The sequence below is a fragment of the Zootoca vivipara genome, chromosome Z1, assembly GCF_965207765.1.
Source record: "Zootoca vivipara chromosome Z1, rZooViv2.hap1.1, whole genome shotgun sequence".
In the NCBI taxonomy this organism is placed as follows: domain Eukaryota; kingdom Metazoa; phylum Chordata; class Lepidosauria; order Squamata; family Lacertidae; genus Zootoca; species Zootoca vivipara.
This window is the reverse complement of record NC_142583.1, coordinates 34,461,138-34,488,853: the sequence shown is the minus strand read 5'-3', so window position 1 is coordinate 34,488,853 and position 27,716 is coordinate 34,461,138. Positions and strand designations below refer to the sequence as shown.

Below are 27,716 nucleotides of genomic sequence, written 5' to 3'. Positions count from 1 at the left end.
CTATAGTGTATTTTGGTCTTTAAATTTCTACAAGGCAATCAGACAACACATCTTTGGGGTTTTTTTCCCATACAAACACTGTCAATAAATTAAAAAAATTCCTTCAGTAGCACCTTAAAGACCAACTAAGTTTATATTTTGGTATGAGCTTTCGTGTGCATGCACACTTCTTCAGATACACTAGAAAAGTTTCTAGTGTATCTGAAGAAGTGTGCATGCACACGAAAGCTCATACCAAAATATAAACTTAGTTGGTCTTTAAGGTGCTACTGAAGGAATTTTTTTGTTTTGCTTCGACTCAGACCAACACGGCTACCTACCTGTAACTGTCAATAAATTAAATGCAAAGTCAAGTGAAAAATACTGTAGTGATAATCTAGGACTAGTCTGATAATATCCATGTTTTCGCAGGCGTTTTACTGTTCTCAATAGGGCTTAAAAAGAAGGGTAAAGGGACCCCTGACCATTAGGTCTAGTCGTGACCGACTCTGGGGTTGCGGCGCTCATCTCGCGTTATTGGCCGAAGGAGCCAGCGTACAGCTTCCAGGTCATGTGGCCAGCATGACAAAGCCGCTTCTGGTGCACCAGAGCAGCACACAGAAATGCCGTTTACCTTCCTGCTATAGCGGTACCTATTTATCTACTGTGCATAAGACTGCAACATATTTATTTTGCTTATTGCATACAGTTTCCTCTTAGTTTCATCACACAGTTCACTCTTACCAAAGCTGGGTCATAAAACAAACCATTGTACAACTTTGGCAAATATACTCAATAGACTGACACAAAATGATAAATGGTATGTCAGTAAACAATTAGAGTTAATGGCGCTCTGAGGCTTTGAAGGAAAAACATAATTCCATTACATGCAATTAATCCCTGCAAAAATGCCAACACATACATTTCTCATGTATTTAGTATTAGTAAAAGCTGTTTTGATGAGTGAGCAGAATTGGGTATATATATGTTGTTGAGCAATAATATGAAAATACCAGCAGTAAAAGAGACAATATTCTCAATAATAGAAACCTAGATTGTAATATGCCAACCGTCATGGGATTGTTGCGGCTACTCTCGAGTAAAGACGCTCCAGTCCAATCTGTCCTTTAAGGTTTTATTGTGCATACTATTTACAGTGCAGAGATAGCAGAAAACATGACCTCCTAGTCACTCGCAGAATCCGGCAATGGCACCCTTCTGCTTCGGGGCAGGCATAATAGCTTGGGGACCCCGAAACGCGCGCCCCCAACCTGCATTTGGGCGCACGCATCAATTCCGGCACCGGAAGCGGCTACGCTCCCTCTTCCACCTGTTGGCTAGGGCAGTGCAGTGGCTCTGATACATCGCTGAGCCCTCCTTCCTCCACTAGATAGCTGGGGCGGTGCAAGGGCTCGGATGCCTCACTGAGCCCTCTCTCCATTCCGCTCCATTCCCCATTCCCCCCTGCCTGACCCGCTGCTACTGCTGTTGCTGGGTGAAGTGCTGGTCAGGAACAAGTGAAAGCAAACATGGCTCATGGCTCCTACAGTTCTGAATTATATGCATTCAAGCTTCCCCATTCCTGTTTCAAAGGGGCTGTTCAAAATCTCTTACTGCCAGCTAAAGTAACCATCGGTACAGGCATGGTTCTGGATCACAAGAACTGCTACTTCTACCATTAGAGCCTGACATCCATTTTTGCCTGGTCAATGGCAGCTTGATTTCTGTACTTCCATCTCCAACTGAAGCCCAACTAAAGGACAATTCTCAGTCCCTAGCTCCAGGTTGAAGAAATCACATGCCATGTCTGAATTCTGGTAGGATTCATCTACACTGAGCCTTGGGAAAAATCCAATGTTTCTGCTTTCAGGATTCTTAAATATAGAATATTGCTTTGTAAGGATTTTCACATAACTCTATGAAGATGTTGAATATTTGTTTACACACAAACATGCATGCCTTATGTGGGCACCCCTAAATTTCAATTATCCAGCCTTGCCCAGGAAGGAGACCGATTTCTTTCCTTAAGTTTCACTTTACTGTTTGGGAAATATCTGATCACAATTCTCAGTTATTGTCATCACTGAGAAGAGAGATAGTGGAGGTCATGGTGAGAAGAAGCTCACTGGATGAGTTAACTCAGTATGTTGGGGCAAAAGAGGCAAATAGGAGAGGCTACAGGAGAGCAACTGAAAACAAAACAGCAGTCAACAGGGCATCCTGATTTTGCCAGTTAGGGCAGGATGCAATAAAAATATATACCCAGAATGCCATTTACAGTCATTTAAAACATCTTTAAATACTAGATAATTCCAAATATTTTATCTCTGTCATAGTACTGTATGGGAATAGGAGAGCAAACTACCGGTATAACTCATGTATAAATACTTTAGGTCTGCCGCTGCCTTATAGTGGAGCCAAAAATGACAATTAGTATTGGATCAAGTGGAATTTCCTGTTCTGCTATTTATACGGCATTTTCCTGCACACATTTGAAGCTATCAAAATATAGTTGGCTTCAATGCAGAGAAAACCTTTTCCTGCAAGACCTTTGTGCTTTGTATTTAGTATTAGTAAAAGCTGTTTTGATGAGTGAGCAGAATTGGGTATATATATGTTGTTGAGCAATAATATGAAAATACCAGCAGTAAAAGAGACAATATTCTCAATAATAGAAACCTAGATTGTAATATGCCAACCGTCATGGGATTGTTGCGGCTACTCTCGAGTAAAGACGCTCCAGTCCAATCTGTCCTTTAAGGTTTTATTGTGCATACTATTTACAGTGCAGAGATAGCAGAAAACATGACCTCCTAGTCACTCGCAGAATCCGGCAATGGCACCCTTCTGCTTCGGGGCAGGCATAATAGCTTGGGGACCCCGAAACGCGCGCCCCCAACCTGCATTTGGGCGCACGCATCAATTCCGGCACCGGAAGCGGCTACGCTCCCTCTTCCACCTGTTGGCTAGGGCAGTGCAGTGGCTCTGATACATCGCTGAGCCCTCCTTCCTCCACTAGATAGCTGGGGCGGTGCAAGGGCTCGGATGCCTCACTGAGCCCTCTCTCCATTCCGCTCCATTCCCCATTCCCCCCTGCCTGACCCGCTGCTACTGCTGTTGCTGGGTGAAGTGCTGGTCAGGAACAAGTGAAAGCAAACATGGCTCATGGCTCCTACAGTTCTGAATTATATGCATTCAAGCTTCCCCATTCCTGTTTCAAAGGGGCTGTTCAAAATCTCTTACTGCCAGCTAAAGTAACCATCGGTACAGGCATGGTTCTGGATCACAAGAACTGCTACTTCTACCATTAGAGCCTGACATCCATTTTTGCCTGGTCAATGGCAGCTTGATTTCTGTACTTCCATCTCCAACTGAAGCCCAACTAAAGGACAATTCTCAGTCCCTAGCTCCAGGTTGAAGAAATCACATGCCATGTCTGAATTCTGGTAGGATTCATCTACACTGAGCCTTGGGAAAAATCCAATGTTTCTGCTTTCAGGATTCTTAAATATAGAATATTGCTTTGTAAGGATTTTCACATAACTCTATGAAGATGTTGAATATTTGTTTACACACAAACATGCATGCCTTATGTGGGCACCCCTAAATTTCAATTATCCAGCCTTGCCCAGGAAGGAGACCGATTTCTTTCCTTAAGTTTCACTTTACTGTTTGGGAAATATCTGATCACAATTCTCAGTTATTGTCATCACTGAGAAGAGAGATAGTGGAGGTCATGGTGAGAAGAAGCTCACTGGATGAGTTAACTCAGTATGTTGGGGCAAAAGAGGCAAATAGGAGAGGCTACAGGAGAGCAACTGAAAACAAAACAGCAGTCAACAGGGCATCCTGATTTTGCCAGTTAGGGCAGGATGCAATAAAAATATATACCCAGAATGCCATTTACAGTCATTTAAAACATCTTTAAATACTAGATAATTCCAAATATTTTATCTCTGTCATAGTACTGTATGGGAATAGGAGAGCAAACTACCGGTATAACTCATGTATAAATACTTTAGGTCTGCCGCTGCCTTATAGTGGAGCCAAAAATGACAATTAGTATTGGATCAAGTGGAATTTCCTGTTCTGCTATTTATACGGCATTTTCCTGCACACATTTGAAGCTATCAAAATATAGTTGGCTTCAATGCAGAGAAAACCTTTTCCTGCAAGACCTTTGTGCTTTCATTGAGGGCAATAAAAACTATGCTCTGAAAACCTAAACGGAGCAAAAAATATTAAAATAAAGATTGTCTTGATTATTTGTACAGGAAAACCCTTCAGAGCAAATAAAGATTCTGCCATTAGCTGCTTTTAATGAAACAGTCAAAGGACAAGGACATAATTCATTACTCCACTAATTCTGCAAGTCATACTGAAGACACCACCACTATGCTAGAAGACATTATTAGGAGAAGGCAACTATGTACAGTACCTTGGAAACTTAGGTGTTTTTTTTTCCAGAGAGATGCAAGGATGAGCCCCACGTTGGGCAATAATATCCTTGTATTGCAGGAACCTGGATTCAATGACCCTCTTAGTCCCACCAAACTCTACAATTCTAGGATTCAATGACTAGTTTTGTAACATTTCTACGACCCACGTCTCTGCATACTCAAGTAGATGTCTAGCTAAACTTTTTGTATTGCTCAGGTTTTAACATCTAGTCCAGAAAATGGAGGTTTAGATCTCCCTGCGACTCACTTACAAGGCACTTTGAGGGTAAAGTTGCTTGCCTAGCTAACAATCTTGATGCCATATTTACATTCACTGCAGTCTCCAGTGAGGACTTAGCACAGCATCACATTGGAGTAGATCAATGTAGTCCATTGTGGGGCTGCCCTCAAGGTTGGCCTAGAAGCTGCAGCTAGTGCAAAATACAGGGACACAATTGCTCACTGGGACAGACTATTGCCCCTATGTTATGCCGCTGCTGAAAGAAGTGCATTGGCTGCCAACTAGCTGCTGAGTTAAGTTCAAGGTGTAGGTGCACAAAGCCTTACAAATCTTGGGACTAGGATAGCTTAAAGATGGTCTCGCCCCATATACACCCAAATGATCACTACACTCTGCAGGAGTCAGCCTTCTACAAAGGCCATCTCAACAGTAGGCCAGCTCCTTATGATATATGAACTGAGCCTTTATTGTGGCGGCACCTGCTCTTTGGAACTCCTTCTTGTTATATATCAAACAAGAGGTGTCTCTATTGCTTTGTGGTGCCTAATGAAGACACACACACACACACACCGTTCAACAAGTCTTAAATGGAGATCTTTATCTCGGCCTGTATCTGTACTGGATTTCATTTCATTTATTTTTACATATGATTTTTGAAAAGGTTTTATGGTTGATATTTTTATTGTGAAATCATGCCAATATATTTATATTTATAATGTTAAAAACTGGCTTTTCAATCTGGAAAGAACCACTCAGTAGCATACCTAGATGTTGGCAAATGTAACATTCTCCAGGATGTTAAGTATTTAATAAAGTGTGTATGAAAGGAGTTTCTCAGCCTATAATCCTGCAAGCTGAGAATTTGATCTATGTGATCACGGCTGCTTATCCTCACCTGGAAGCAAGTCCCATTAAATTCAATGAAGCTCACTTCTCAATAGATATGTATTTAATTTCTCTGTAAGGTGGTAATATGCAGTTCTGAAACTGACACACAAACTTGTGTAAAAAAAAAGATAAAAATAGGAAGCAGTGCTGCCTAAGGTCAAATTTCAGTGGCTTCATTGAAAACAGATCGATGGGATCATGGCCAAAAATAGACTTGAAGAAATATGTCAGTGTTGTAGGACTGAATTAACAAAGATGCTTTCTGCCATTTTTCATTTAAGCTTTTTATCACCAAGAAGTTCTTCAACAGTATATTGCAAAAATTAATTACTTAATAAATATACCTTGATTCTTTAATGAAAGAGCCCAATTTTCTATTTGCAGCTAATAATATCTGAATTATTGCTGCTTTCAAAACAGTTTTGCTTATCTTCTGGCAAGTACAAGGCCATATATTAGTTATTTTCTTGCCAATATAAATTCAAATATTTCTCATTTACAATGAGTCGTTCTTTCCCACTCCAGATGTACACATACTCTTCTCAGAGAATGTAAGTTTACCTTTGAGTGTCCTAGCAACACAGGCAAAATATTTTAGTCTCTGAACTTCACCAAAAAAAAAAAAAAACCCAAGCCCCAGCAAGTTAAAAACTGATAAGATCCCTTTTCACCCAGCACATAACTCCAGCATGGTTAGTTAGGAATGTTTATTGTGCTTATTGTACTTTTATACAGTAAGAAATATTAATGCAGCATGGCAGATGGGGAGTGTCTTCCAAGTTCATCTTAATGAAAAAATATATATCCTTATTTAGCTATGCCAAAGCTTTATGCATTAATCTGTAGGTTAAATAATTTAAGAAGATGGAAAATTGACATGCCTGGCAGGAACAACATTGCTGGTACACTAATGCCCTAGAATAATTTATTTAACATGGTTTTTAATACTCATAGAATCATAGAGTTGGAAGAAACCACAAGGGCCACCCAGTCCAACCCCCTGCCAAGCAGGAAACACCATCAAAGCATTCCTGACAGATGGCTGTCAAGCCTCTGCTTAAAGACCTCCAAAGGAGGAGACTCCACCACATTCCTTGGCAGCAAATTCCACTGTCGAACAGCTCTTACTGTCAGGAAGTTCTTCCTAATATTTAGGTGGAATCTTCTTTCTTGTACTGTAGTTTGAATCCATTGCTTCATGTCCGCTTCTCTGGAGCAGCAGAAAACAACCTTTCTCCCTCCTCTATATGTCATCCTTTTATATATTTGAACATGGCTATCATATCACCCCTTAACCTTCTCTTCTCCACGCTAAACATACCCAGCTCCCTAAGCCGTTCCTCATAAGGCATCGTTTCCAGGCCTTTGACCATTTTGGTTGCCCTCTTCTGGACACGTTCCAGCTTGCCAGTATCCTTCTTGAACTGTGGTGCCCAGAACTGGACACAGTACTCCAGGTGAGGTCTGACCAGAGCAGAATACAGTGGTACTATTACTTCCCATGATCTAGATGCTATACTCCTATTGATGCAGCCCAGAATACTCACAACTCACTAAAACATTTCATTTTGAAAAGCTTACAATAAAGAGCTACTTTATGCTATTCCTTTTAAGTAAGAGTGATGGGAGAAGGGAGGACTGGATAGATGTTCTGCTTTTATAATGGAATATGGAGGACCTTCACAAAGTGAAAGGATAACCGAGAAGTAAAATTTGTGACAAGATTGAAACTGCAGGAATTCTATGCTTATAAAATGTATCCTAACAAGCCTTGGCATTGTCAAGTACAGATCACTCAAACTTCTAAAGTGGTTCCAGTAATTTGTGATCTCATATCTTAAACCAAGCCAGATACCCTCTTTTCCCTTAGAAATCATTATATATTTATGCATACAAGCAGGGCCGTCTTAAGCCCATCCAGCGCCCTGGCGCTAGGTCCCTCCAGCGCCCCCCTCCAGAGCCTCTCCAAAGGCCCGGGTGTGCCAAGCGGACCGTGGCAGCAGCGGGAGGCCACCTCCAAGGACTCCACGCTGTGCCTCCTTCTCAGTTCCCCAGCGCTGGGTTCCGCTCAGTCAAGCTTCGCCACCAGCGCGTGCACCGCGGGACCAGCAAGAGCTGCTTGGGCGCTGTGCGCGCGCTGGTGGTGAAGCTTGACTGAGCGGAACCCAGCGCTGGGGAAACGAGAAGGAGGCACAGCGCGGAGTCCTCGGAGAAGGAGCGCAGTCCTGGCCAGATCACCGGAACCCTGCGCTCACTTGGCGCCCTTCCAGCACCCTCCAGTGCCCGGCGCCGTGGTTCTCCACGCCACTAGCCTCTACAATAATGTTTCACACACTTCAACATCCCAATTCATAAAATACAGATGCATTTTTCTCTCTTTTTAAACATATTTTATTAACACAGTGGAAGGAATAACTTTTTCCATTTTAAAATGTTCATCGACTAGTAAATTAAGAGAGGTCAAGCAAGGACTTCCCTTTTCTAGACTCCTCTTCCTTCTATGTACCAGCCCTAAGAGTTTCTGCTGCAACTTCCTTCCTTTAACCAAGTAACAAATCAGTTATCTCTATCACCTGCCTCTTCCTTGGGTCCTTTTTTAAAAAGGTAAAGGTAAAGGGACCCCTGACCATTAGGTCCAGTCGTGACCGACTCTGGGGTTGCGCGCTCATCTCGCATTATTGGCCGAGGGAGCTGGCGTATAGCTTCCAGGTCATGTGGCCAGCATGACAAAGCCGCTTCTGGCAAACCAGAAACACCGTTTACCTTCCCGCTGTAGCGGTTCCTATTTATCTACTTGCATTTTGACGTGCTTTCGAACTGCTAGGTTGGCAGGAGCTGCTGGGACCGAGCAACGGGAGCTCACCCCGTCACAGGGATTCGAACCGCCGACCTTCTGATCAGCAAGCCCTAGGCTCAGTGGTTTAACCACAGCGCCACCTGGGTCCCTTTTTTAAAAAGAAAATTAGCCAATTCTGCCAGTTGAGGCAGAAAAGTTTATAAAGATAAATCGTTATCTCTATTTCACAGAGAACATTTAAAAACTTACCAGAACAAACAATCCAAGATACCACTTTATTATCCTAGAAGGTTATAAATGAACTGTACCCAGTAGTAAGAAAGTCTTTGCGTACTTATATGATGGGGATGTGGTCAGCCACAATTAAAGGATGCTTTCCTTTCAAGATCTTTAAAAAACAACTACTCATATAAATCAAAATATGGGAAACTTTATCAAAGCTAAACCAAAAGTAAGTGGCTAGCTGCAATGTGCTTGGAGTCTGAGAACGTGTTTGTCTTTCTCAGATTTCACATAGCAGCCTGCTTGTGAACTGATTTCTTTGCTGTACCACTGGGAGAGAGTGATCAATGTATCATATACCACAGGAAGGATGCAGTCATCTCTGAACACTCATCTCAACATAAAATTGAAAATTAATTGCACTTGGCGCATCCTTCTACGAGAGCCACTATATGTTGAGTTAGGCATTAATCAGCTCTAACAGTAAATCAATTTGTGAAATCCAATTCACATAACTGTATCAGGGAGCAGGCGACAAACAGTTTATGAACTATATGTAATCTTTGATGCACTTTCTAGAACTACTGAAATTCTTGAAATCACACTTTTGAACCTTGAACCTACTACCGTACCAATACATTACATGTATAACCTGGATTTCTAGTATCAGAAAAGCATATGGTATGTAAATCATATGTAATCAAAACCTTTAGCTATAACTTGCTTCATTTCATACTTATTTTGAATTTTAGGTGCTTTTTTGTTGACCATATCCTTTTGGAGCTCAACAAAGTCTATTAGAATTTTACAGTCCTGAGTTATCTTTTCTTCTGTAAAGATCCTTTATATAGCAGCAATAAATATTAAAGCTTTTATTCACAAATTTTTAAAATTGGCCATTTCTTCCTTTTTGCTAATTTAAACTAGCAAATCTTATACTAACACAATTGAAAAACTAACTGCAGCACAATAAAAAAAATCAGCTCAGAATTAATGTTCTGGATGATGTAACAAAGTGGATTAACAGTTATATTCAGGAACTCTTAGGCGAGGATAAGGGACTTCAGATAAGCCACTGTAAAAGCAGGAGAGAAGGTGCAAAGAGGGGCGGGGGGGGGAGAAAGAAGAGAAAGTCCAAGTCTCCTCCCCTTCTCCAGCTATCTTTACATGAAAGGACAAGAAGTTTAAAAGGATCTGGAGACTACTGAAAAAAATTGAAAGGAGACACATGAAGGACTTTGTTTAAAAGATTAATTTGAATGTCATTGTGTTTGCCTTCCTAGGCGGGAAAAGAAAAACGATTTATGAAGTCTTGAGCAATAAGGGTCTGGGTCATGACATATTTTCATTGAGAAACTATTATTGAGCATCGTTCATAGAAGACTTTTTCTGTTTGGTTTTTTCTCTCTGTTTGGCTGTAAAAGCCAAATGTTTCTAGTGGTTTGGCACTTAATTCTAAGTATAGTAGTACACCCCTAGGGATTTACTATATGGCTTCCTATGGCCTATTTCCATGCAACCCAGTATGTGTCTCTCTCCTATACTGAGGCTGGTTAAAACACTGCTTCTAAAAACATACATGTATTTTTAAAATAAAAATAAAAAATCCTTCCAGTAGCACCTTAGAGACCAACCAAGTTTGTCATAGGTATGAGCTTTCGTGTGCATGCACACTTCTTCAGATACACTGAAACAGAAGTATTTTTAAGATAGTTTAAAACAGTTTTGGATTCTCAGTAGGCTAGATGTATTAATTCACATTTTGGTGTGATTGTCCATTGGCCCTTCACTGTCTCACACATCCCTGCTTATGCATACACTATAATTATGGATATGCAGTACTCACACATCTTTCACATACCACAATTGGCCAACACAGTAATACTTTTACCTACTCCCTTCTCTGCTGAATCACTCTCCATTGCACACCGTCACGTTTGCTCCCTAGGCTTCTGTTCTCACTGTTGTCCTTTGAGGTTCTGAGAAGCTCAAATGTTTGTTTCGCCCTACATATTCTCAGACTGGTAGCTGTACTGCTACCCCTGGCAGGAAACAGATATTTCATCAAGGCCTAGAGAGTTCCTCCCACCACATACCCCTGCATTGTCCCAACAGAAATTACTTCTTCTTGGGGCAAAGGAAGGCAGTAGGAGCTTTGGATTTTCGATAGCATCTGTATCTAACCACTATTGGGATAGCCCTTACATGAAATTTGAGTCAAAGTTCTCATGACCCCTAAACCAACAAGTGAGTTGGTTTTATTGGCTATTTACTATATAGTGCTCTGAGGTTTTAATGAACTATCCCTGTTGGTTCTTATTTTTGCCAATAAAGTTGAACAGTGATTGGCCTGGAATAGAAACTTTTCTGAACAAACTTCGCATTATTATGACCAAAATGAGAAACAAATAACCTGGGAGAGGGCTAAAAAAAACCCCTCAAAGAACAAATGGCAAATGCTGTACAGAATTAACTGATCTACTTCTTGTTATCCTTCTGTCTTGACTTTCAAGTTAAAACCTTTTTTTTAAAACCACAAAAATATTTATACATTCAGTGTACCCACAGACTTATTCCTAATGACCTTTAAGGAGAGTTGCAGACTTTAATGCGAGTGCCATTTCCCCCCATTCAGGTCATAACATGTTCTGTAATGTGTAAAATTTTATAAAGCAATGAGTTGCCTAGTAAAAATTTCTCCTTCACTGAATACCTCAAGGCATACGCCTTCCCTCATCAGTCCCAATATCTGGTCTTGTTGTGTTAGCTGAACCCATTTATTTCTTTAAGGTATTTTTTCTTTTAATTTTATGCAAACCACCTACTGAATTTTTTTTATTAAAGGGGCTTATAAAAGTATTTTAAATAAAAAAAAGTATTTCAACTTCAGAAGTGTTAAAGACTTTAAAAAATAAGTGTATAATTAAATTAATCATAAACTTGATCAAGGACAAGAAGTATAAAAAGTACATGTACATCTTAAAGCAATAAAATTATAAAACTCACACAAAATACACCGAGGAACTACGCACCTTTACTTGTAACACTAAAGATACAACAATACAGTTTACCTTGCAAACCCAGGCCAAGGGAAGAAATAAGAGACAGGACATCAGTATTGGATGAAATAGGTTACAACTATTATTGATTACAGATTTAAGTAGGCTTTGGCAAAGGCACTAGGAATGTATGTGGCATCAATGTATCTGGTTGGTTGATTTAAAAAAAAAAGGCTGGGTCAACCCTGGACCGACACTTGCTCTATGACATACATCAAATTGGGGGGATCCCATCAGTGTCTATCAGTCCTCATGCATTTTCTAGAAAGAGGCACCCCTTTCTGGACCCCTTTAGCAGGGTACCCAACAGGCTAAGGATGCAACTCAATGCCTTATTCCTCCCCACCTACCAAAGATGTGAGAATTGCTATGAGGGAGGCTAAGACTGACTAATTTTGATCCTGTTGATCACAGCAGGTAGCACAAAAGCTCAGTAGATTTAATATTATCTACAGAAGTAGTTACTAACCTGTGGCCTTCCAGGTATTGTTGGGCTCCAGATTCCATCAGCCCCAGCTACCATGGCCAATGGTATAGCATTATGGCAGATGTAACCCAGGAACAGTTGGTGGGGGCACAGGTTAGCCACCACCTTTTTTCTAGGAAGAAAACAATTTTGTTACTACAACCTTTACAAACACCTCTCAATATATTGTAGTAACACAATTGTTTTCTTCCTAAAAAAAACAATGACAGATTTTCATGCCAACAAAGTACTACATTTCAAAAATGAATTGTGTAAATTAAGCAATTAAAATAATTTCTACTGCTTCATATTTCATGGAGAATAATCAGGGAACTACTGAACCAAACAGATCTTGGCTGAGATATCTCCTTGGAGTTTAAACACTTTTTTTCTTCTTTGCTTTTTCAAAACACCCTGGTATTCCATAAGAAGAAAACTCTATAATGTGTTATAAAAACATGTTATGAAATATTAATCTATTTTTATAGACATGTCTGCTAGAGCTGCGTAAAAAATACCTGTGTTCAGAGCCATTTTAAGAAATATTTAACATGTTCTATTATGCTTATATCCCTCCTCTCAGAGGACTGAACACATACATCAGGGATGCTATTTAAAATTCTAGTAGCCCATACCCCAATTTTCATTGGGATTACAGTAGTGAGGGATGGTTTAACGCTTTGCTTGTGAACCGTAATCCCAACAAATTTATTCCTTCCTTGTTTATTATTAGTCATGGAAAGGGATGCTCCCTTTGGTACTAATTAGAGCTTTTGCCCTTGGGTAATAGCCGTGTGTGTGTGAATTGGACTAGAAATATTATATATTATCAGACTGATACATCTAATCAAGTTTTTTAAAAACATGAGAAAATGCATATACCATTTCTGTGTTTATTGGACTTGGCAAATCACATGAATTCACAATGAATTCACTATGGCATATGGCATATAATGGATGATGTGGATAAATCCCAAAACTGATAAAAATGCAAATAAATGTTGTTTAATGAAGAAGTGTGTATCTTTAAGGCAAATGTTTTCTTTTTAAAAAGAAGACAGTTCCACTGCCTTAAGTTCTAGTAGTAAGGAGTGACTAATTAGTTTTATACCGAATATCTGCATTAAACTACAGCTCCAGTTTCCTCAGGCTGAGAAATGTTCCTTAAGCCAATAATAACAACCCAGCGCAAATTGCTATCTTTCTAAGTGAATGTCTGGTACGTATACAAAGCTCAAAACATTTCAGAAAATACATTTCAAACTAGGGTGGTCATTCAGAAGCTTCTTGGATTTCCATCTTCCATCTCAGCTTCCATGCAAGAGGGGTAAAGTGAGTTTCTTGTAAAGAAAATTTGGCATGATCTTGAATGACAAATGACATACTACCAGGTGCCAAGATAGACGGGGGGGGGGGGTCCTAGCCACCCCCAACTTGAGCTTCAACTGGAGCTGCTTTGTTCTCAGTGCCCCGAATAATTAATAACTCCTTTGGCAATCAGTCATGCATTCCTTAATGGCTCCTCAGGCATCAAGTGTCCCATTCACCCGCTTCCCCCCACCCAAGTAACAATAGACTTTACTACACTGGGTGTTCTATGCCAAGCTTGTAACTGACATAATTTAAACTAAACAAGTCGCTAGAAGGAATATTACCCAGACCCAAATTGGAATTTTTTATCACGTTTGTTTACATAGCATACTGTTGCTATGTAAATCATATCAGTATCGAAGAGACTTGGGCTAGACTTTCTTAACATAATTTTTTGGCAAGTCACTTCCTTTCTTGCATACCAAGGGAACTTAAGTACACTAATGCTATTATGTACCCCAAGACTTAAAATGATTGCGTGGATCCAAAGACGGGTGATATGTCACTATATTTTTTGTCAATATATAAAATACTGTTTCCCAAGACCTTTATATTTGAAGTGATGTTTTCCGGAATGCATAACCAATGAAATGCTAGGATGAGCTTGGGGTAGAAAATAAAATGTTTCTATTTCTCATTTATTCACAATATTATTAATAATGCCGATGTTATTAGATTAGGTGGGTTTCCATATAAGTGTAAATGCTTAGAGGAGAAAGCAACGAAATATTGTTGCAAAATAATGACCAAAATTTAGTGACCTCTGCTCTGCTCATTTTCCTTTTGTCTGCACTAAGTTAGCTGATTTACCAATTATCCTTCAGTTGCTTAATGGACTTAGAAGTTGTTCTTCAAGAACAGTTTACTAAAATGAAAAATATTATAGCAGACACTTTTCTTTTTTTAAAAAAAAAACCACATTCCAGTTCTGAAAGTGGTAGAAGATGTTCTTTTCACTGTGTGTGGTCTCCAATAACAAATAAAAAATGCACACTGCTCAATTTCATTTTTCTTAGTTTGTCTTTAGTCTATTTTCTCTCAATCTATTCTATCTTTTCACAAAATATGTTTCAAACACTTTATAATGAGTTGAAAAAAATGTTGAAGATTCATTTTGTGAGAAAATCAGAAACTTTTCTTTCAGGTATAATGGGTGGGAATGTACCTACTGAACAGAAGAAAAAAAATTGTTTATATATGCTACCACAGCTGCTGGAATGATTTATGCCCAAAGATGGAAGGAAGAAACAGTTCCGACTAAGGAAGATTGGCAACTAAAATTAATGGAATATTCAGAAATTGCAAAACTCACCGGAAGATTAAGAAATCAAAAAGAGAGACTTTTAAAAATCGAATGGGGAAAGTTTATTGATTATTTAAGGGCATATTGTAAACAAATTAAAACATTAGCAGGGTTGATATAAACACATGCAGTAAAGAATAATTAAAGGGGAGGATAAAGGAAAATTTATAAATATATTTGAATTGGATATGCACTAATAAAAAGATGTGAAATAAATAAACGGAGGAAAGTCAAAATTAAATTTGAAATGATTTTGTTCTTTTTGTCTAAAATGTTTGTAAAAGTTGAAAATGAAAAAAAAAATGTTTCAAACACACTTCAGCTCTCTTTAATCACAATTCCGTGGTTCCTGTGTGGGGTGCATATCCCAGAGACCATAGGATCCATCAGAACCTCCTCTCAAAGAGAGAGAGAGAGGTCTGCCCTTTGAAACAGAGATCCAGTGTAAGATGCCTGCTCTGTGAAGCTATAGAAAGGTCTACCTCCAGTTCCCCTCCACTATTGGAGGCCTGACTTTGGACAGGGTGGAGACGACAAAGAGGGTGCATTCCAGAACCATGCCTAGAGAAAGATTCATAGCTCTGCCTGGAATGAGGAGCATAGTATGCCAGCCTGGAGCTAATGTAGTTTATACCCTTTCAGTGAAGCTGGCTCTCAAAAAACAAACAAACAAACACTTAGAATGCAGAGCATCACACACACACACACACACACACACACACACACACACACACACACAACCTAATCTTCCGCTCTGCCAACATGAGTCCAGCAGGAGATAGGAAAAGGTAGTTTTCCTGCAATTTGTTTTCCCTCCTCCTGCCATTTTTGATTGCTCTGCCCTTAACAATTTTATCTATACAGCAGTTCTCAAATGCTGTCTCTCTCTCCCCCCCCCCATTCAAGTCCCTCCTTGTAAAGTTACTTCAGCTTCTGCCCCATTCCTGAGGCGGAAGCACTTCTAAGCGGATTACAAGAAACGTTATACAGCAACGTTGTATTGTTACACTTATTATTATTTTTCTTTATCATTACATCTTGGAAGCCTAAGAGCTAGGAATACAAGAGGGGGAAAATACTTACTGGTACGAGGAGAGTATAATGGATACAGAATCCAGGTTCAGAAGGAAAATATTCATCAGAAACGAATCGTATTCTGATCTGGTTTCCTTTGGAAATCTGTTTTCCTGGAACGGTAGTGGAGCCACACCACCGTCCTAAAATAGCGCCATCGCTGGGCTCTTCAACTTCTACAAAGTCATATCTACAATGAAAAAATAGACATTGTTCACTCGGTGGATTTACTTTCTATAGAATCTTTAGACAACAGAATCACATAAGAAGAAATACATAAGCTAACAATAAAACAGACTACTCCCTTTTCCTGGGAAAGTTGGATCTTATCTCACCAGAGTCATACAGGCTTTAATCATCTCCATGCTTTATTACTGTGGGGTCCTAGCTACTGTGGGGTCCACCACTGAAAAGTGTCCATAAACGTGGAACTTGTACACATTTCTGCTGCCAGGTTGTTGGCTAGAGCTGCTTGGTTGGGTTAGAGCACATCAGCCCAATGGTTTTTTTTTTGTTCTACATTAGCTACCTGTTTGTTTCAGGGTTCCATTAAAAGGCCTTAGATGACTTGGGACACCTCATTGTGTCACCTGATGCCCTGCTTTCAACACTAGAAATCTTGCTACAGGTGCCTCCTCCAGATGAGCAATGCTGTCCATAGGATTTGTGCTCAACTACTACACAATTTTAGTACCAGATGAAATGCTGACACTTTTGGATGACTCTGTTAAACTGAATTTGCTTCTTTCTTGTTAGTTTAGCCTTGTTTTTGTTATGGCTAGCATTTGGATATTTACCCTGTTATTCATTCTTGCTTTTTTCCGCTTATGTTTGTAGTTTATCTTTTCCCCTGCTGATTGTAGCTTATATACTTTTAATTGATTTGTTCTTGGTTGTTTTAATATTTGTATTCTGTAAACTGCCTTGAGTTATTTTAAAAAACTTAGCAAGGAAAGCTTTGATTTTGTTTTTAAACAACTCTGAATAAATAAAATGCAAATAAACTGAGGATTCAATTTTTGTGTTTTCTCTCTTCCAAAGAGAGGGGAAAGACTTGCAGAACAGTTCTCCTGTCCACTTGGATGGGGCTGGGAATAATATTAGATAAGTCAAAGGAATTCTGCCACAGTATGTGAGGATGGCCGAGTAGATGCTTTGCATACTCAAAGTCCTAGGCTCAATTTACACAACTTCACCTGGAAAAGGATCTCAGGTAGTGGGACTGGGAATACCTCCACCTGAATTAGAGTAGTTGACTACAGTCTGACTTGGTATAAAGCAGTTTCCAGTGTTCCTAGTTCCATTGCAATTAACGTGGAATGAAGAGCAATAGCAATAAGCAATTATCAGTTGTTCCTCACACCCTGCAATTTCACCCTGCCCTTCTCACCCTTTGCATTTTGCAAAGGATGCAATGTGGAGAAGGCACAAGAGCTGCTTCCCAGAGTTCTAGGAAGAAGAAGTATTTCGTACATATTTTTAACTCCATTTTTTTTAAAAAAGTATAATTTTGGATTTAATAAATGACACCAGTGTTTTCAAAATAGTGGTAGTTCTGAGGGCTACAGAAAGCGGGGTACAATGACTTGCAAACACACCTTTGTTCCCTATATACATAGGACACACAGTAGCTTTGGTCCTCACTTTTATTCCACAAATGGAATAGGGTTCACATTCATACTCTACCTTTGTGCCTCCTACATACGCCAAAAAACTACTCCTGAATATTGGAAGGTCCTTGGGAATCATTTTAGCTATGAAGACAGGGTATAGCTAGTGGAAATCACCCCTACCCTTTATGTGAACAAAGGAGAACTCTGAATCCTAGCAAGTTAATATAATATTTATTCAAAGATTAGAGATGTCCAGCAAAAGTTTTCTTTTGAAAATTGCAAGAAAATGAATGTATTGATTTGAAAATAGTGATTAACTAAAGTATTGTAAATATAGATTAATGTTATGCCTGACAAATGTGCCTCTATTAACACTATTAATTTCAACAGATTATAGGACATAAAACATGAATAACTCAAATAAGAAAAGACAGCAAAGTATATTGTCAAGCAAAATGAAAGCTGAGAACTGTAAATGTGCAAAACTGGCTCATGAGCTAGTCTTTGGCTAACTTACAACACTACTGGCAAAAATAGTTTTTGATTGTCTATGTAAATTATTGTTCTTTACTCATTGCAAATCTGCTTTTCAAAGCAGCATGTAGAGATCAAACACACATTGAATCAATAAAAGTCCAGGGAAATGGAAAAGTGATATGACAGAACACCTGACACACGAAGTGAAATGAACTATCACTGACAAGAGAACCCCACATGTCCCCAGGTGATCATTTCAGAGACTTTGTAATCCCTGTAATATACCCACTGGTATTGTATTGCACAGTCCAAATCAGCATTTAAAGGATTTACTAAACCTGCTTTATTGGCTAATCAAATGTGAGTTTCTCACAGCAACATGATACAGTATATGTATAACTAAGTGGCTTATAATGACTACTTCTCAGACTTATTCTTGGGAACTTATAATGGATTTATTTTTCTTTCATATTTTACAAACAAGTCTGTTTTTTAAAAAAATATAAACACAGTGTATTTTGTTATTAAGCACATTTATGCTTCTGGTTTTGCCTCAATAAAGCTCTAAAAAAGATATTGGGTCTACCCTGTCAAAAGTGCCTCCCGGAGTGTCCATCAATTAAGAACAATGAAACAAAAGCATGCTAAGTGGCTGCTTTTGATCTCTTGGCAGTTTTTCATCTTGGGGGTACACTACCATGAATTGCAGAATTTTGCAGGGGGCGGGATCGTGTTTTTAATGGCCTGGCAAATTCGTAAATGTTGGGTTCCTTCAGTTTCTCATTTTCCCAAACTTAAGTTCAGTTCTCAATATTTCATCATGAGTTTGTATATATATAGTCCTCATGAAAGCTCTTCAGTATTTTAGTGCATTTCCCCCCTAATTTACCATTTTGATATTTTAAATGCAACTGTTTTCTAATAAGTGCATGCTATTTTTGCCAATTATATGCACTTTAATGCATACTTTACCCTAATATTCTAGTACACATTACTTGGCAGGAGAACTGCACTGCAAAATTCGGAGAAGTGCAAAGTTTGAAGAATGGCTGTGTTTCATTCTCATTGTTTTGGAAAGTGTGAATCGGGTAGATTTGTATTTAAATGCAAACCAAATCAGGTCTCTAACTCACTCCTACAGGTGACCAAACCATGCAGCTGATTTTTTTTTTCTTTTTTAAACTCTATGGCACATAAACTAAAGTGACTGTTATGCTCTCTGTAACTAACAGTGAGAATGAAAATAAAAGAAAAAAACTTTTACCTGTGGTAGCTGGCACCTCCGAATATTGGGATACTACAAGTATCCATCACACCCTTCCATCAGCTCCACCTATTCAAGCCTGATTGGTCCTCAAGACTCAACTGGCGGAGCAGACAAGGAATAATTCCTAGAAAACCCACATTGCACAACCTTACTAAAACTCTGGTCCATATGTATTTCCTTAGTAACAACTGAAGGGCAAAAATCTCACAGTAAGGTTTTCAATATTTTTGCCACTCGATGTGGTTAGTGTGCTTCACACACTGAATGATATGATGTAAGACATGAACTGTCTATTTCACAAGAAAATGCATTTACAGTACAAAGCGGCACTTTGCCCATTCACTAAATGTATTTTGACAGCCTGCCAACTGAATCAGATGTCCACCAGAACTCTCCTTGTACTGCACATGCTGACTGAAATCTAAGCTGCTGTGAAAGATAATGAAGCAGGTGAAATTGCAAAGGTGCTCAGGTGTTTACAGCAACCCTGTGATGCTGGTTAAAGCCCAGCATGGAAGCTAGATATGACTGGTCCGAACAACAGACATACCCCAAAAATATATACAGTAATCAAGAGACAGAGACTTGTCAATGAGCAGTAAGTGGCAAATTCTTTAGCTCATTTTATATAATGAAAATGTATAGTGAATGCAGGGTTGAGTGCATCAATCAACATACGTTATTGTCTAGTACATATTTTGGAAAGTTGTTTCTTTGTACATTCACTATGCATTTAGACACAATACATTGTAGCCGAATTTTGAATGAATTTTCCAGAGTTCAAAGAGCAGGTTTTGTCTATGTTTGGATTTAATTTGATACCATTTTGAATCGAGATGGTGGACTGAACCTTTCAAAACTACACTATTTTTTTTGGTTTTTTAGAATTCCCAAACAATGCTAGGTATGAGGTTGTTAATATGCTATAGAATAATTTCAAGTTAACCACTTTCTTTCCCCTTCTGTCAAGGGAGGCAATACAAGGAGAGCTTCTTATATTGTATTTGTTGCTGCTGCTGAGGAATAGGTTTGCTTGGCTGATCACCTGAGAAGAAACTATTTCTCCATAGCATGGAAATTATAAAAAATGTCTCTCAAGACCCTTCCTCTGTCTCTTTAAAGATAAATCAAATGATGAAGCATTAAAGTATTTTCCTATGATATAAACTTTCCTCCAAACTTGAATTTTATTTATTTCATTTTTAAAAACATGGTTTTCATTTGTTAAATCTGTTGGGACAGACTGCTTACCTTGGCTTGCAGTTCAATACTCATTGTGTAACATTAACCTTCTATGAACTTAAAAAGAAGCTAATGGATATAAAACACAGGAACTCACATATAATAGAATTGTTTACATCCAAAGCTATGCTCAGATAGAACAGAAACTATATTTAGGTTCATCCCAGTTTAATTATCTGAAAACTCTGCCTCAAAGTACTTTGGTGTAATAAAAGGCCATATAACTACTTCATCTAGGTTGCTGTTCCTAGCACACTTCACTAGTGGGATTTACTGCTTAGTAGTAGTCTGAATAGATAACTTGTATTCTTATCTCATTATACATGATAAAGCTATTTCTAGCCATCTCACCCCTTGCTTTTTCCTGTAGTTAACAGTCGTCAACAGGTTCACCACACCTATCAGCCATTCACCCATTTCCACCACCCTTCTGAGGAATACCCCTCCCCACCCTCTCATAAGGGTCTGGTGACTTCTGTTTCAGGGTATCTGAAGAAGTGTGCATGTACAACACGGAAGCTCATACCAATGACAAACTTAGTTGGTCTCTAAGGTGCTACTGGAAGGTTTTATATTTAGCAGGTGTAGCTAAAAAGACTATATGGTCCAACCTATACTTTGTGTAGGACTGTACCATCAGAACTGCCTTGTATATAGTAATATAGAAAGGCAGCATACGAATTAAAAGTGAAATGAAATGAAATACAGAGCCAATCATTTAGCAGTTCTTGTTGGCATCTCTCTGTATCAAGAGATAATGGAGTGCACCTCTGGGGGTGAAATCAAACTGCTGCATTAGCAGCACCAAAGTAACCTTTGCACAAAAGGCAAGATGGGGAAGAGTGTATGGAGGTCCTAGGCTGCCCAGATGACAAGGCTTCGCCGATGTGGTCCAAAGCAGAGCAATACCTCTGGCACCAGCTTGGCTACAATAGTTGTCAAAAGGATGCAGAGAAGGTACTACAGTTGCTTTGTTCCTGCCCAGTACTTTTAGTTCAGTGCTATGCAGCCACTAAACCAAGGTTTAGCTTAGCACATTGTTTGATCCAGGATTGCAGTTAAGCGCTCTCTTCCTTAACCATAAGCCGTAACCAAGCACAAAACATTAGCTACAACTTGTGGTTAGTGAGGAACAAGTTTAACAACAAGCCCATCATCCTTGACTAAGCTAGTTGATGGGAGTTGAGTTCAACCATATCTGGAGTGCCACAGGTTCCCCACTATTAAATTAGATGACACATGTCAGGTGGGTCTTCTTGCTAGTGACATCAATTATGGCAGTTAGTTGGCTTCCTGACTCTACTATACACCAGTGATGTTTTAAAGGTAAGATATCTCAATTTACTATTAAAAATCAAATATTCAGATCTTTTTAAAATACCCTGCTTCATTATCTACAATCTCTGAGGACTTCATATCAGATTCATACTAATAAAATTTACCTTAATTAAATTCACTTTCACATAGTTCAAGTCTGGGTAATTTGCCTTAATATCTAATTTACTCAGTTCACATAATTTGTTTCCTCTGTCTTTGTATAAATGAAATTAAAAAGAAACCCAAACTAATTCAGCAGAAACTATTATGTTAGTCATTCATGCAAATAATCTGCCCTTCAGAATGTGATTCATTATCAACCAATCATAAGTATGTAAATACATTATGTAACACCAAATATGAACTCAAAATTCCACTTCATTTTGTCACCTCAAATTGAAATGTTTCAGTGCATTCTCTATTCATATTAAAAGAGCTTGGTTTGCACCATTTCAATCTACTAACTTACTAGTGACTCTTACACGGTCCAACAACTGTTAAATTATTTCACTCCCCCTCTCCTCTGTATCCACATGTTTTCTCAGAATTAAGTCCTACTGATTTCAAAGCAATTTACTTCCCAGTAAATATACTTAAAATTGTAGCCTTAAGCAATAGTGTGACATTTCAGCTTTTAAAATAAATAATAAATCCATGCACTGTTAGTGTATTATTTGTTATTTCTGTCTAGTTGCCAAGTAGAGAATTTCCCTCAATACCAATGACACCATCATAATATTTTTCCCCTGTATTAAAGCAGCCTTCCAGTTAGTCACCTGAGGCAAATAATTCCTTTTGGATGAGCATCCTTGGCAGACCCAGCAACCAAAGTGCACTGCAATAAACAGGAACAGGGAAGTAGGCAGGTATAAGGTAAATGTGATTTAGGGTTTGGGAATCTTTTAGTTATGTCCTGCATTACTGCATTAAAAGGAAGATTAAGTCTTAACAAGCCATGAGAGAGACAACCAAGGAATTAAAGTGGGAAACTGAATAGAAATGCTTGAGAGGATCAGGATTAAGTAAAATGAACAAACATAGATTAGTGGATACCATGGGTCGGCAAACTAAGGCCCGCGGGCTGGATAAGACCCATTTACCTTTTGGATCCAGCAAGCAGACAGTCCGGGAATCACCGCATGGATCACCAGCGCGCACATTCATTCCTTCTCCTTCCCTCTCCATCACACAGCAGCAGCAGCGCCTCCTCCCTCACTCCTCCTGGCTTCTCCCTGCCCTGCCTAGAGGAGGAAGCGGGCTGGGCTTTGTTGGTGTCAGCAGCAGCAGCAGCAGCGCTCGAGCGGTTGCCATTTTAAGCAGCCCCTCTCAGGAGCCCTTTCACACTCCGCTCATCACCCTGCCGCCACCACCCCCTGCTGCTCATAAAACACAGGTAAGCAGCCACCGGGGCTCGTGGTGCTCTTGCATCACCCCCCCCCCAAAAAAAATATAGTCCAGCACCCCACAAGGTATGAGGGGCAGTGGACCAGCCCCCTGCTGAAAAGGTTTGCTGACCCCTGATTTATACAAAGGAGAGGGGTAGGGAACCTGTGGCCCTCCAGGATTCAAACTCCCGTCATCTCAGTCAACACTGCCTGGTTAGGAATTATGAGAGCAGCAGTCCAACAACCTATGGAGGGCCATGGTTTCTCCATCCCCACCTATTTAAAGTTGAGGGATATTCATAAATACAATACCAGATAGTGAGGATGGAATCGGCTCCAAATGAGAAATTCCTTCACCCTATTTCACCAAAGGCAAAAAGGCACTATCCAAGAAAGCTTGGGGCAATAATGTCACCCTTATTCTGGGTTGCTAGTGTACAACACTTCTGTCTCTCATCTGGATTAAATTTCAGCTTCTTTGCCCTCATCAGCTCCAAAACTGCCCAGACGCCCATTCAAGGAGCAGCCATCTAAAGGTATCCTGCCTCTCTATGGCTGTCTTTAATGGAAAGGAACTGCCACCCAGAAACCACAAATCTTACTTCCTTCAAATCCCTCAATCCCAGAAAGTCTTTTGAACAACCACATATACCCAACTCTGTTGTAACTAAGCCAAAGTCAGTTTAAAAAATCACGTATTTTTCTTCTGTTTACAGTACTGTAGTTTCCTTGTATGTATATGCTTTTAGACTGTATTCCCCTTGGACCAATAACATTGCACCATGTAAAGAAACATGTACCTAGCAAAGCACCAAGTACATAAACACCAACATCCAACCACCACCACCAACATCTTGCTTTTACAGATGCTGAGAAAACCTGAAGGACATGTTTTGAGTTTAGACATTCTAAATATTATTTTATTATGTACATAAATTCATACCGATTCCTCTGTGAAATAAAATAAAATGGTTCAACAGCACCAAACCCTTACTCCATATTGAACAGATTTTCTATTTACACAATATTCTGTCCCCATGGCATGGTGTAGCATAGCAGCCTTAAAAAATATTTTAAAATCACATAAATCTAGCTACTGTTATTTTCTTAGATTACTTAACCTGAGTTTAAGAGGGGAAAAAACACAGAAATCTAATGTGCCACTGTATCTTCTTAGCTCCCTATGGTGTACTCTTGCACCCACAAGTACCAAAAATGACCACAAAATAAGCTGGCCTAAACATTCCATATATTAAATCAATATTTAATTCATCGTGCAATGGGGGTTAAGAGCATAAAAGGGCTCTGCTGAATCACACTAACAGTCAAATCCATCATCTTTCTGACAGAGGCCAAGAACTCTCATGTCCAAAGTGAGAATTGTGCCCAGTCTTCTTCAATCTCATGCCTTTCAAATGTTTTGTTGGCCATGCTACTTGGGGCTGATGGGAGTTGGGCCCCAAACACCCAGAAAGCACCAGGTTGGGGAAAAGGCTGTTATTGAAATCTGATGTTGAATATATTGTAATATTTGGTGCAAAATTTAACATTCCAGACTGGAACTTTTTCTATGACTAAACTAGTTCCTGGCGTTGTGCCACGCAGACACATATTAAATAAACCTTTAAAAGACATTCATATGGGGGAAATTTCCAGTGAAAACAGGGACCCTGAAAAGCAAACAACTCCATATTGATTTTTAGTTAAGGATATCTCCATGTTTCATTATGAAAGATCATCATTGCTAGCATCTAAATTATTTTAGTCCTGCCCCAGTATAGTCACTATATTAAGAAGACAGCAATGATAGTTCTATGCAACTGGATGCTGTGTTATTTGATAAGTAGTGCTGAATATTGGAAAAGAGAGAGAGAAGTGTTTGTAAGAAATGAAACGTAAGCGGGGAACCTAGGAATGGAAGAGGAAACAACTCTCTCTAGGACTAAGTGCCCGCAGTTTATGCTAATTAAACAGCAGAATAAACTTGCTTCTACTTCTAGAGGTAAATCTGCTATTGGTAGAACATTTATACTATAATGAAAATATAGTGCCCAATATGTGCATAAATTGTGTTTAGAGCCCATACATAGTGTGCTTTTATTATGGCTCTTTCTATGAAACTGATTGCTTTTAACTCTTGCCTTCACCATTTATGAATTCACGCAGAAGTATCTGAATTCTTGGTTACAGCCCTAAGTGTTCTGGTTTGCACTGTACAATTAAAATACACACTCCAGAATAGAGTGTGGGTTTTTGTCCCTTTGCTGCACTCATGCTACTTTTAGTAACCAAGATGGAAAATGCTCTATCAACATTAATTTTCCCCAGAATCCTCTTGACAGAAACAAGATCTGAGAGTGCACCAGTTATTTCAAAGGGAAAATAACCCTATTAAAAACAAAGTCAGCAAAAGTATCATGGAACAATTTTAGAAGCAATACAGTTTGGATTAGGTTCATTTAGCAAAATATTTTGATAATGAAAACTAGTTTACTTCATTTGAATGGGCTGTTCAACAGAGAACACCCGAGTGATGTGTTTTAAGAAATATAAAACATTATCCAAACCAGATCTGCAGATACTATAAAAGAAATAAAACACCAACAGTACAATCCTATTCATGTCTACTCAGAAGTACACTGCTTCCAAACCTACATGGTGAAGAGCAGGATACATTTTTTTTAAAATAAGAATTAAGTAGGGGAAACCCTACTAAGTTCAGAGGGAATTGTTCTCAGGTAAATAAGTACAGAACTGCAGCCTATCATAGTATAACCCATGCTGACCTAGATGCTAACCTTACATTGGCTGTGAGAACAGTTGTTCAAATAAATAAGGCACAGCTGTGAGCAGCAACCTTTTAAATACTGACAGTGACGTAAATGGGTCACTAAAATGTTTCTCTAAAATTAACCTTTCTGAAAATGTAAGTGATGTTTTCTTTAAGTTTCAATTCTGTTTATAGACTTTTTTTAATTTTGCTTGTTTGTTTATGGATTGGAAAGTTGATTACCTTATGAAGGACTGCATTACAAATCAGCACAAAATTGACTGGGCTAAAAATTAACTAATGACAAAGGTAGGGGCGGATACTTAGGGAATATTTTCTGTCTCCTCCCCAGAACCCCATTAGGGCTCACCTTCAAGAATCCCAAGAATCCAAATCTCCAATCTATCAGGTAGTGCCGAACTCAAGCCCACCTGAGAGGTGCTGGAACTGAGTTCCAGTGAGATCCGGATGAAAAAAAGCCATGCTCAGGGTTTCCAAACTTGGGTCTCCAACTGTTTTTGGACTACAACTCCCATCTTCCCTAGCTAGCAGAACCAATGGTCAGGGATGATGGGGAAGCAGCTGGAGATCCAAGTTTGGGAAACCCTGCATGATCTTCCACTTTTTAGATATATGTTACCACTTCAAACCTGGTACACAGCTTGCAAAGTATGAAACCTCTGTGTACAACTTGATTCATAGGACCTACCAAATAAATCTAACCCCCAAACTAAACATCTTCATCCAGAAGATTCTAAAAACATCAAAGGGACTCTTTTGACATTCGAACAGTGATTAGGTAAAGGTAAAAGATAAAGAACCCCTGGACGGTTAAGTCCAGTCAAAGGTGACTATCGGGTGCGACGTTCATGTCAAACCAGGCTGAGGGAGCCAGCCTTTGCCCACAGACAACTTTCTGGGTCATGTGGCCAGCATGACTAAACCACTTCTGGCACAATGGAACACCGTTAACGGAAGCCAGAACACATAGAAACGCTGTTTACCTTCCCGCCACAGTGGTACCTATTTATGTGTTTGCACTGGTATGCTTTCGAACTGTTAGGTTAGCAGAATAGAGCGATTAAACACTAACAAAATGGACGGAGGCTGTCTGAAACTATATCTTTTTTAAAAAAAACTAAAGAAAAAAGCAGTATATGGAAGTATACATCTTTTCCTAGGCATTGTAGGGCCACTTCATTCATGACAATCCCAACATGAGATCCTCTGAAAATCATTTCTGTAGTAACCTCAAAGGCATACGTAATACTCTTGCTACACTTTGAGGCTTCATTACAATCAAGCAGTAGTTTATTGTTTAAATATTCCCCCACATTAAAGTAGACATTCTATGAAGTGTTCATTAAACATAACAAAATATTAGATGAATTAACTCAATCTAAATATTGGACTGGCACTCACATAATCCATTCTAATCAGGTATTATACATATGAAGCTACCAAAAAAAAATGTCCTTTGATTCCTAGGTCATGCTTTCAAACTAGCTCTTTGCTGCAGATACTATACAAATCTACTCTTACTTTTATCTGCATATGACTAGGAGAATCATACAAGGGGGCGGGGGAGGACCACCACTTTGAAGCAGACACATTGTATTCTCCAAATCCCAGGATAGTTGGTCCCTAAATCTAATAAAATGTCTTGGTAGCTGCTGGTATAAAACATCAATCAAGACAGCATATGCTATAAGAGGCTAATAAATATTATGACCCTACATGGAGCACTGCCACATGAAAGCAGTTTTTGGCAGACGTCATATGGAGAATATAATACACGAAACAGCC

The 27,716-nt window shown here is 39.1% G+C and overlaps 1 protein-coding gene across 2 annotated transcripts in view; it reads right to left on the bottom strand.

Annotated features, from left to right (window-relative positions):
- PDGFC (platelet derived growth factor C) overlaps positions 1 to 27,716 on the bottom strand; it is a 112,195-nt gene that overhangs the window by 9,205 nt on the left and 75,274 nt on the right. For both annotated transcript variants that reach the window (XM_088661087.1, XM_035111586.3), the window contains one exon: positions 15,849 to 16,029. In XM_088661087.1, the coding sequence (XP_088517213.1) occupies positions 15,849 to 16,029 (181 nt within the window). The remainder of the gene's footprint in view (positions 1 to 15,848; positions 16,030 to 27,716) is intronic.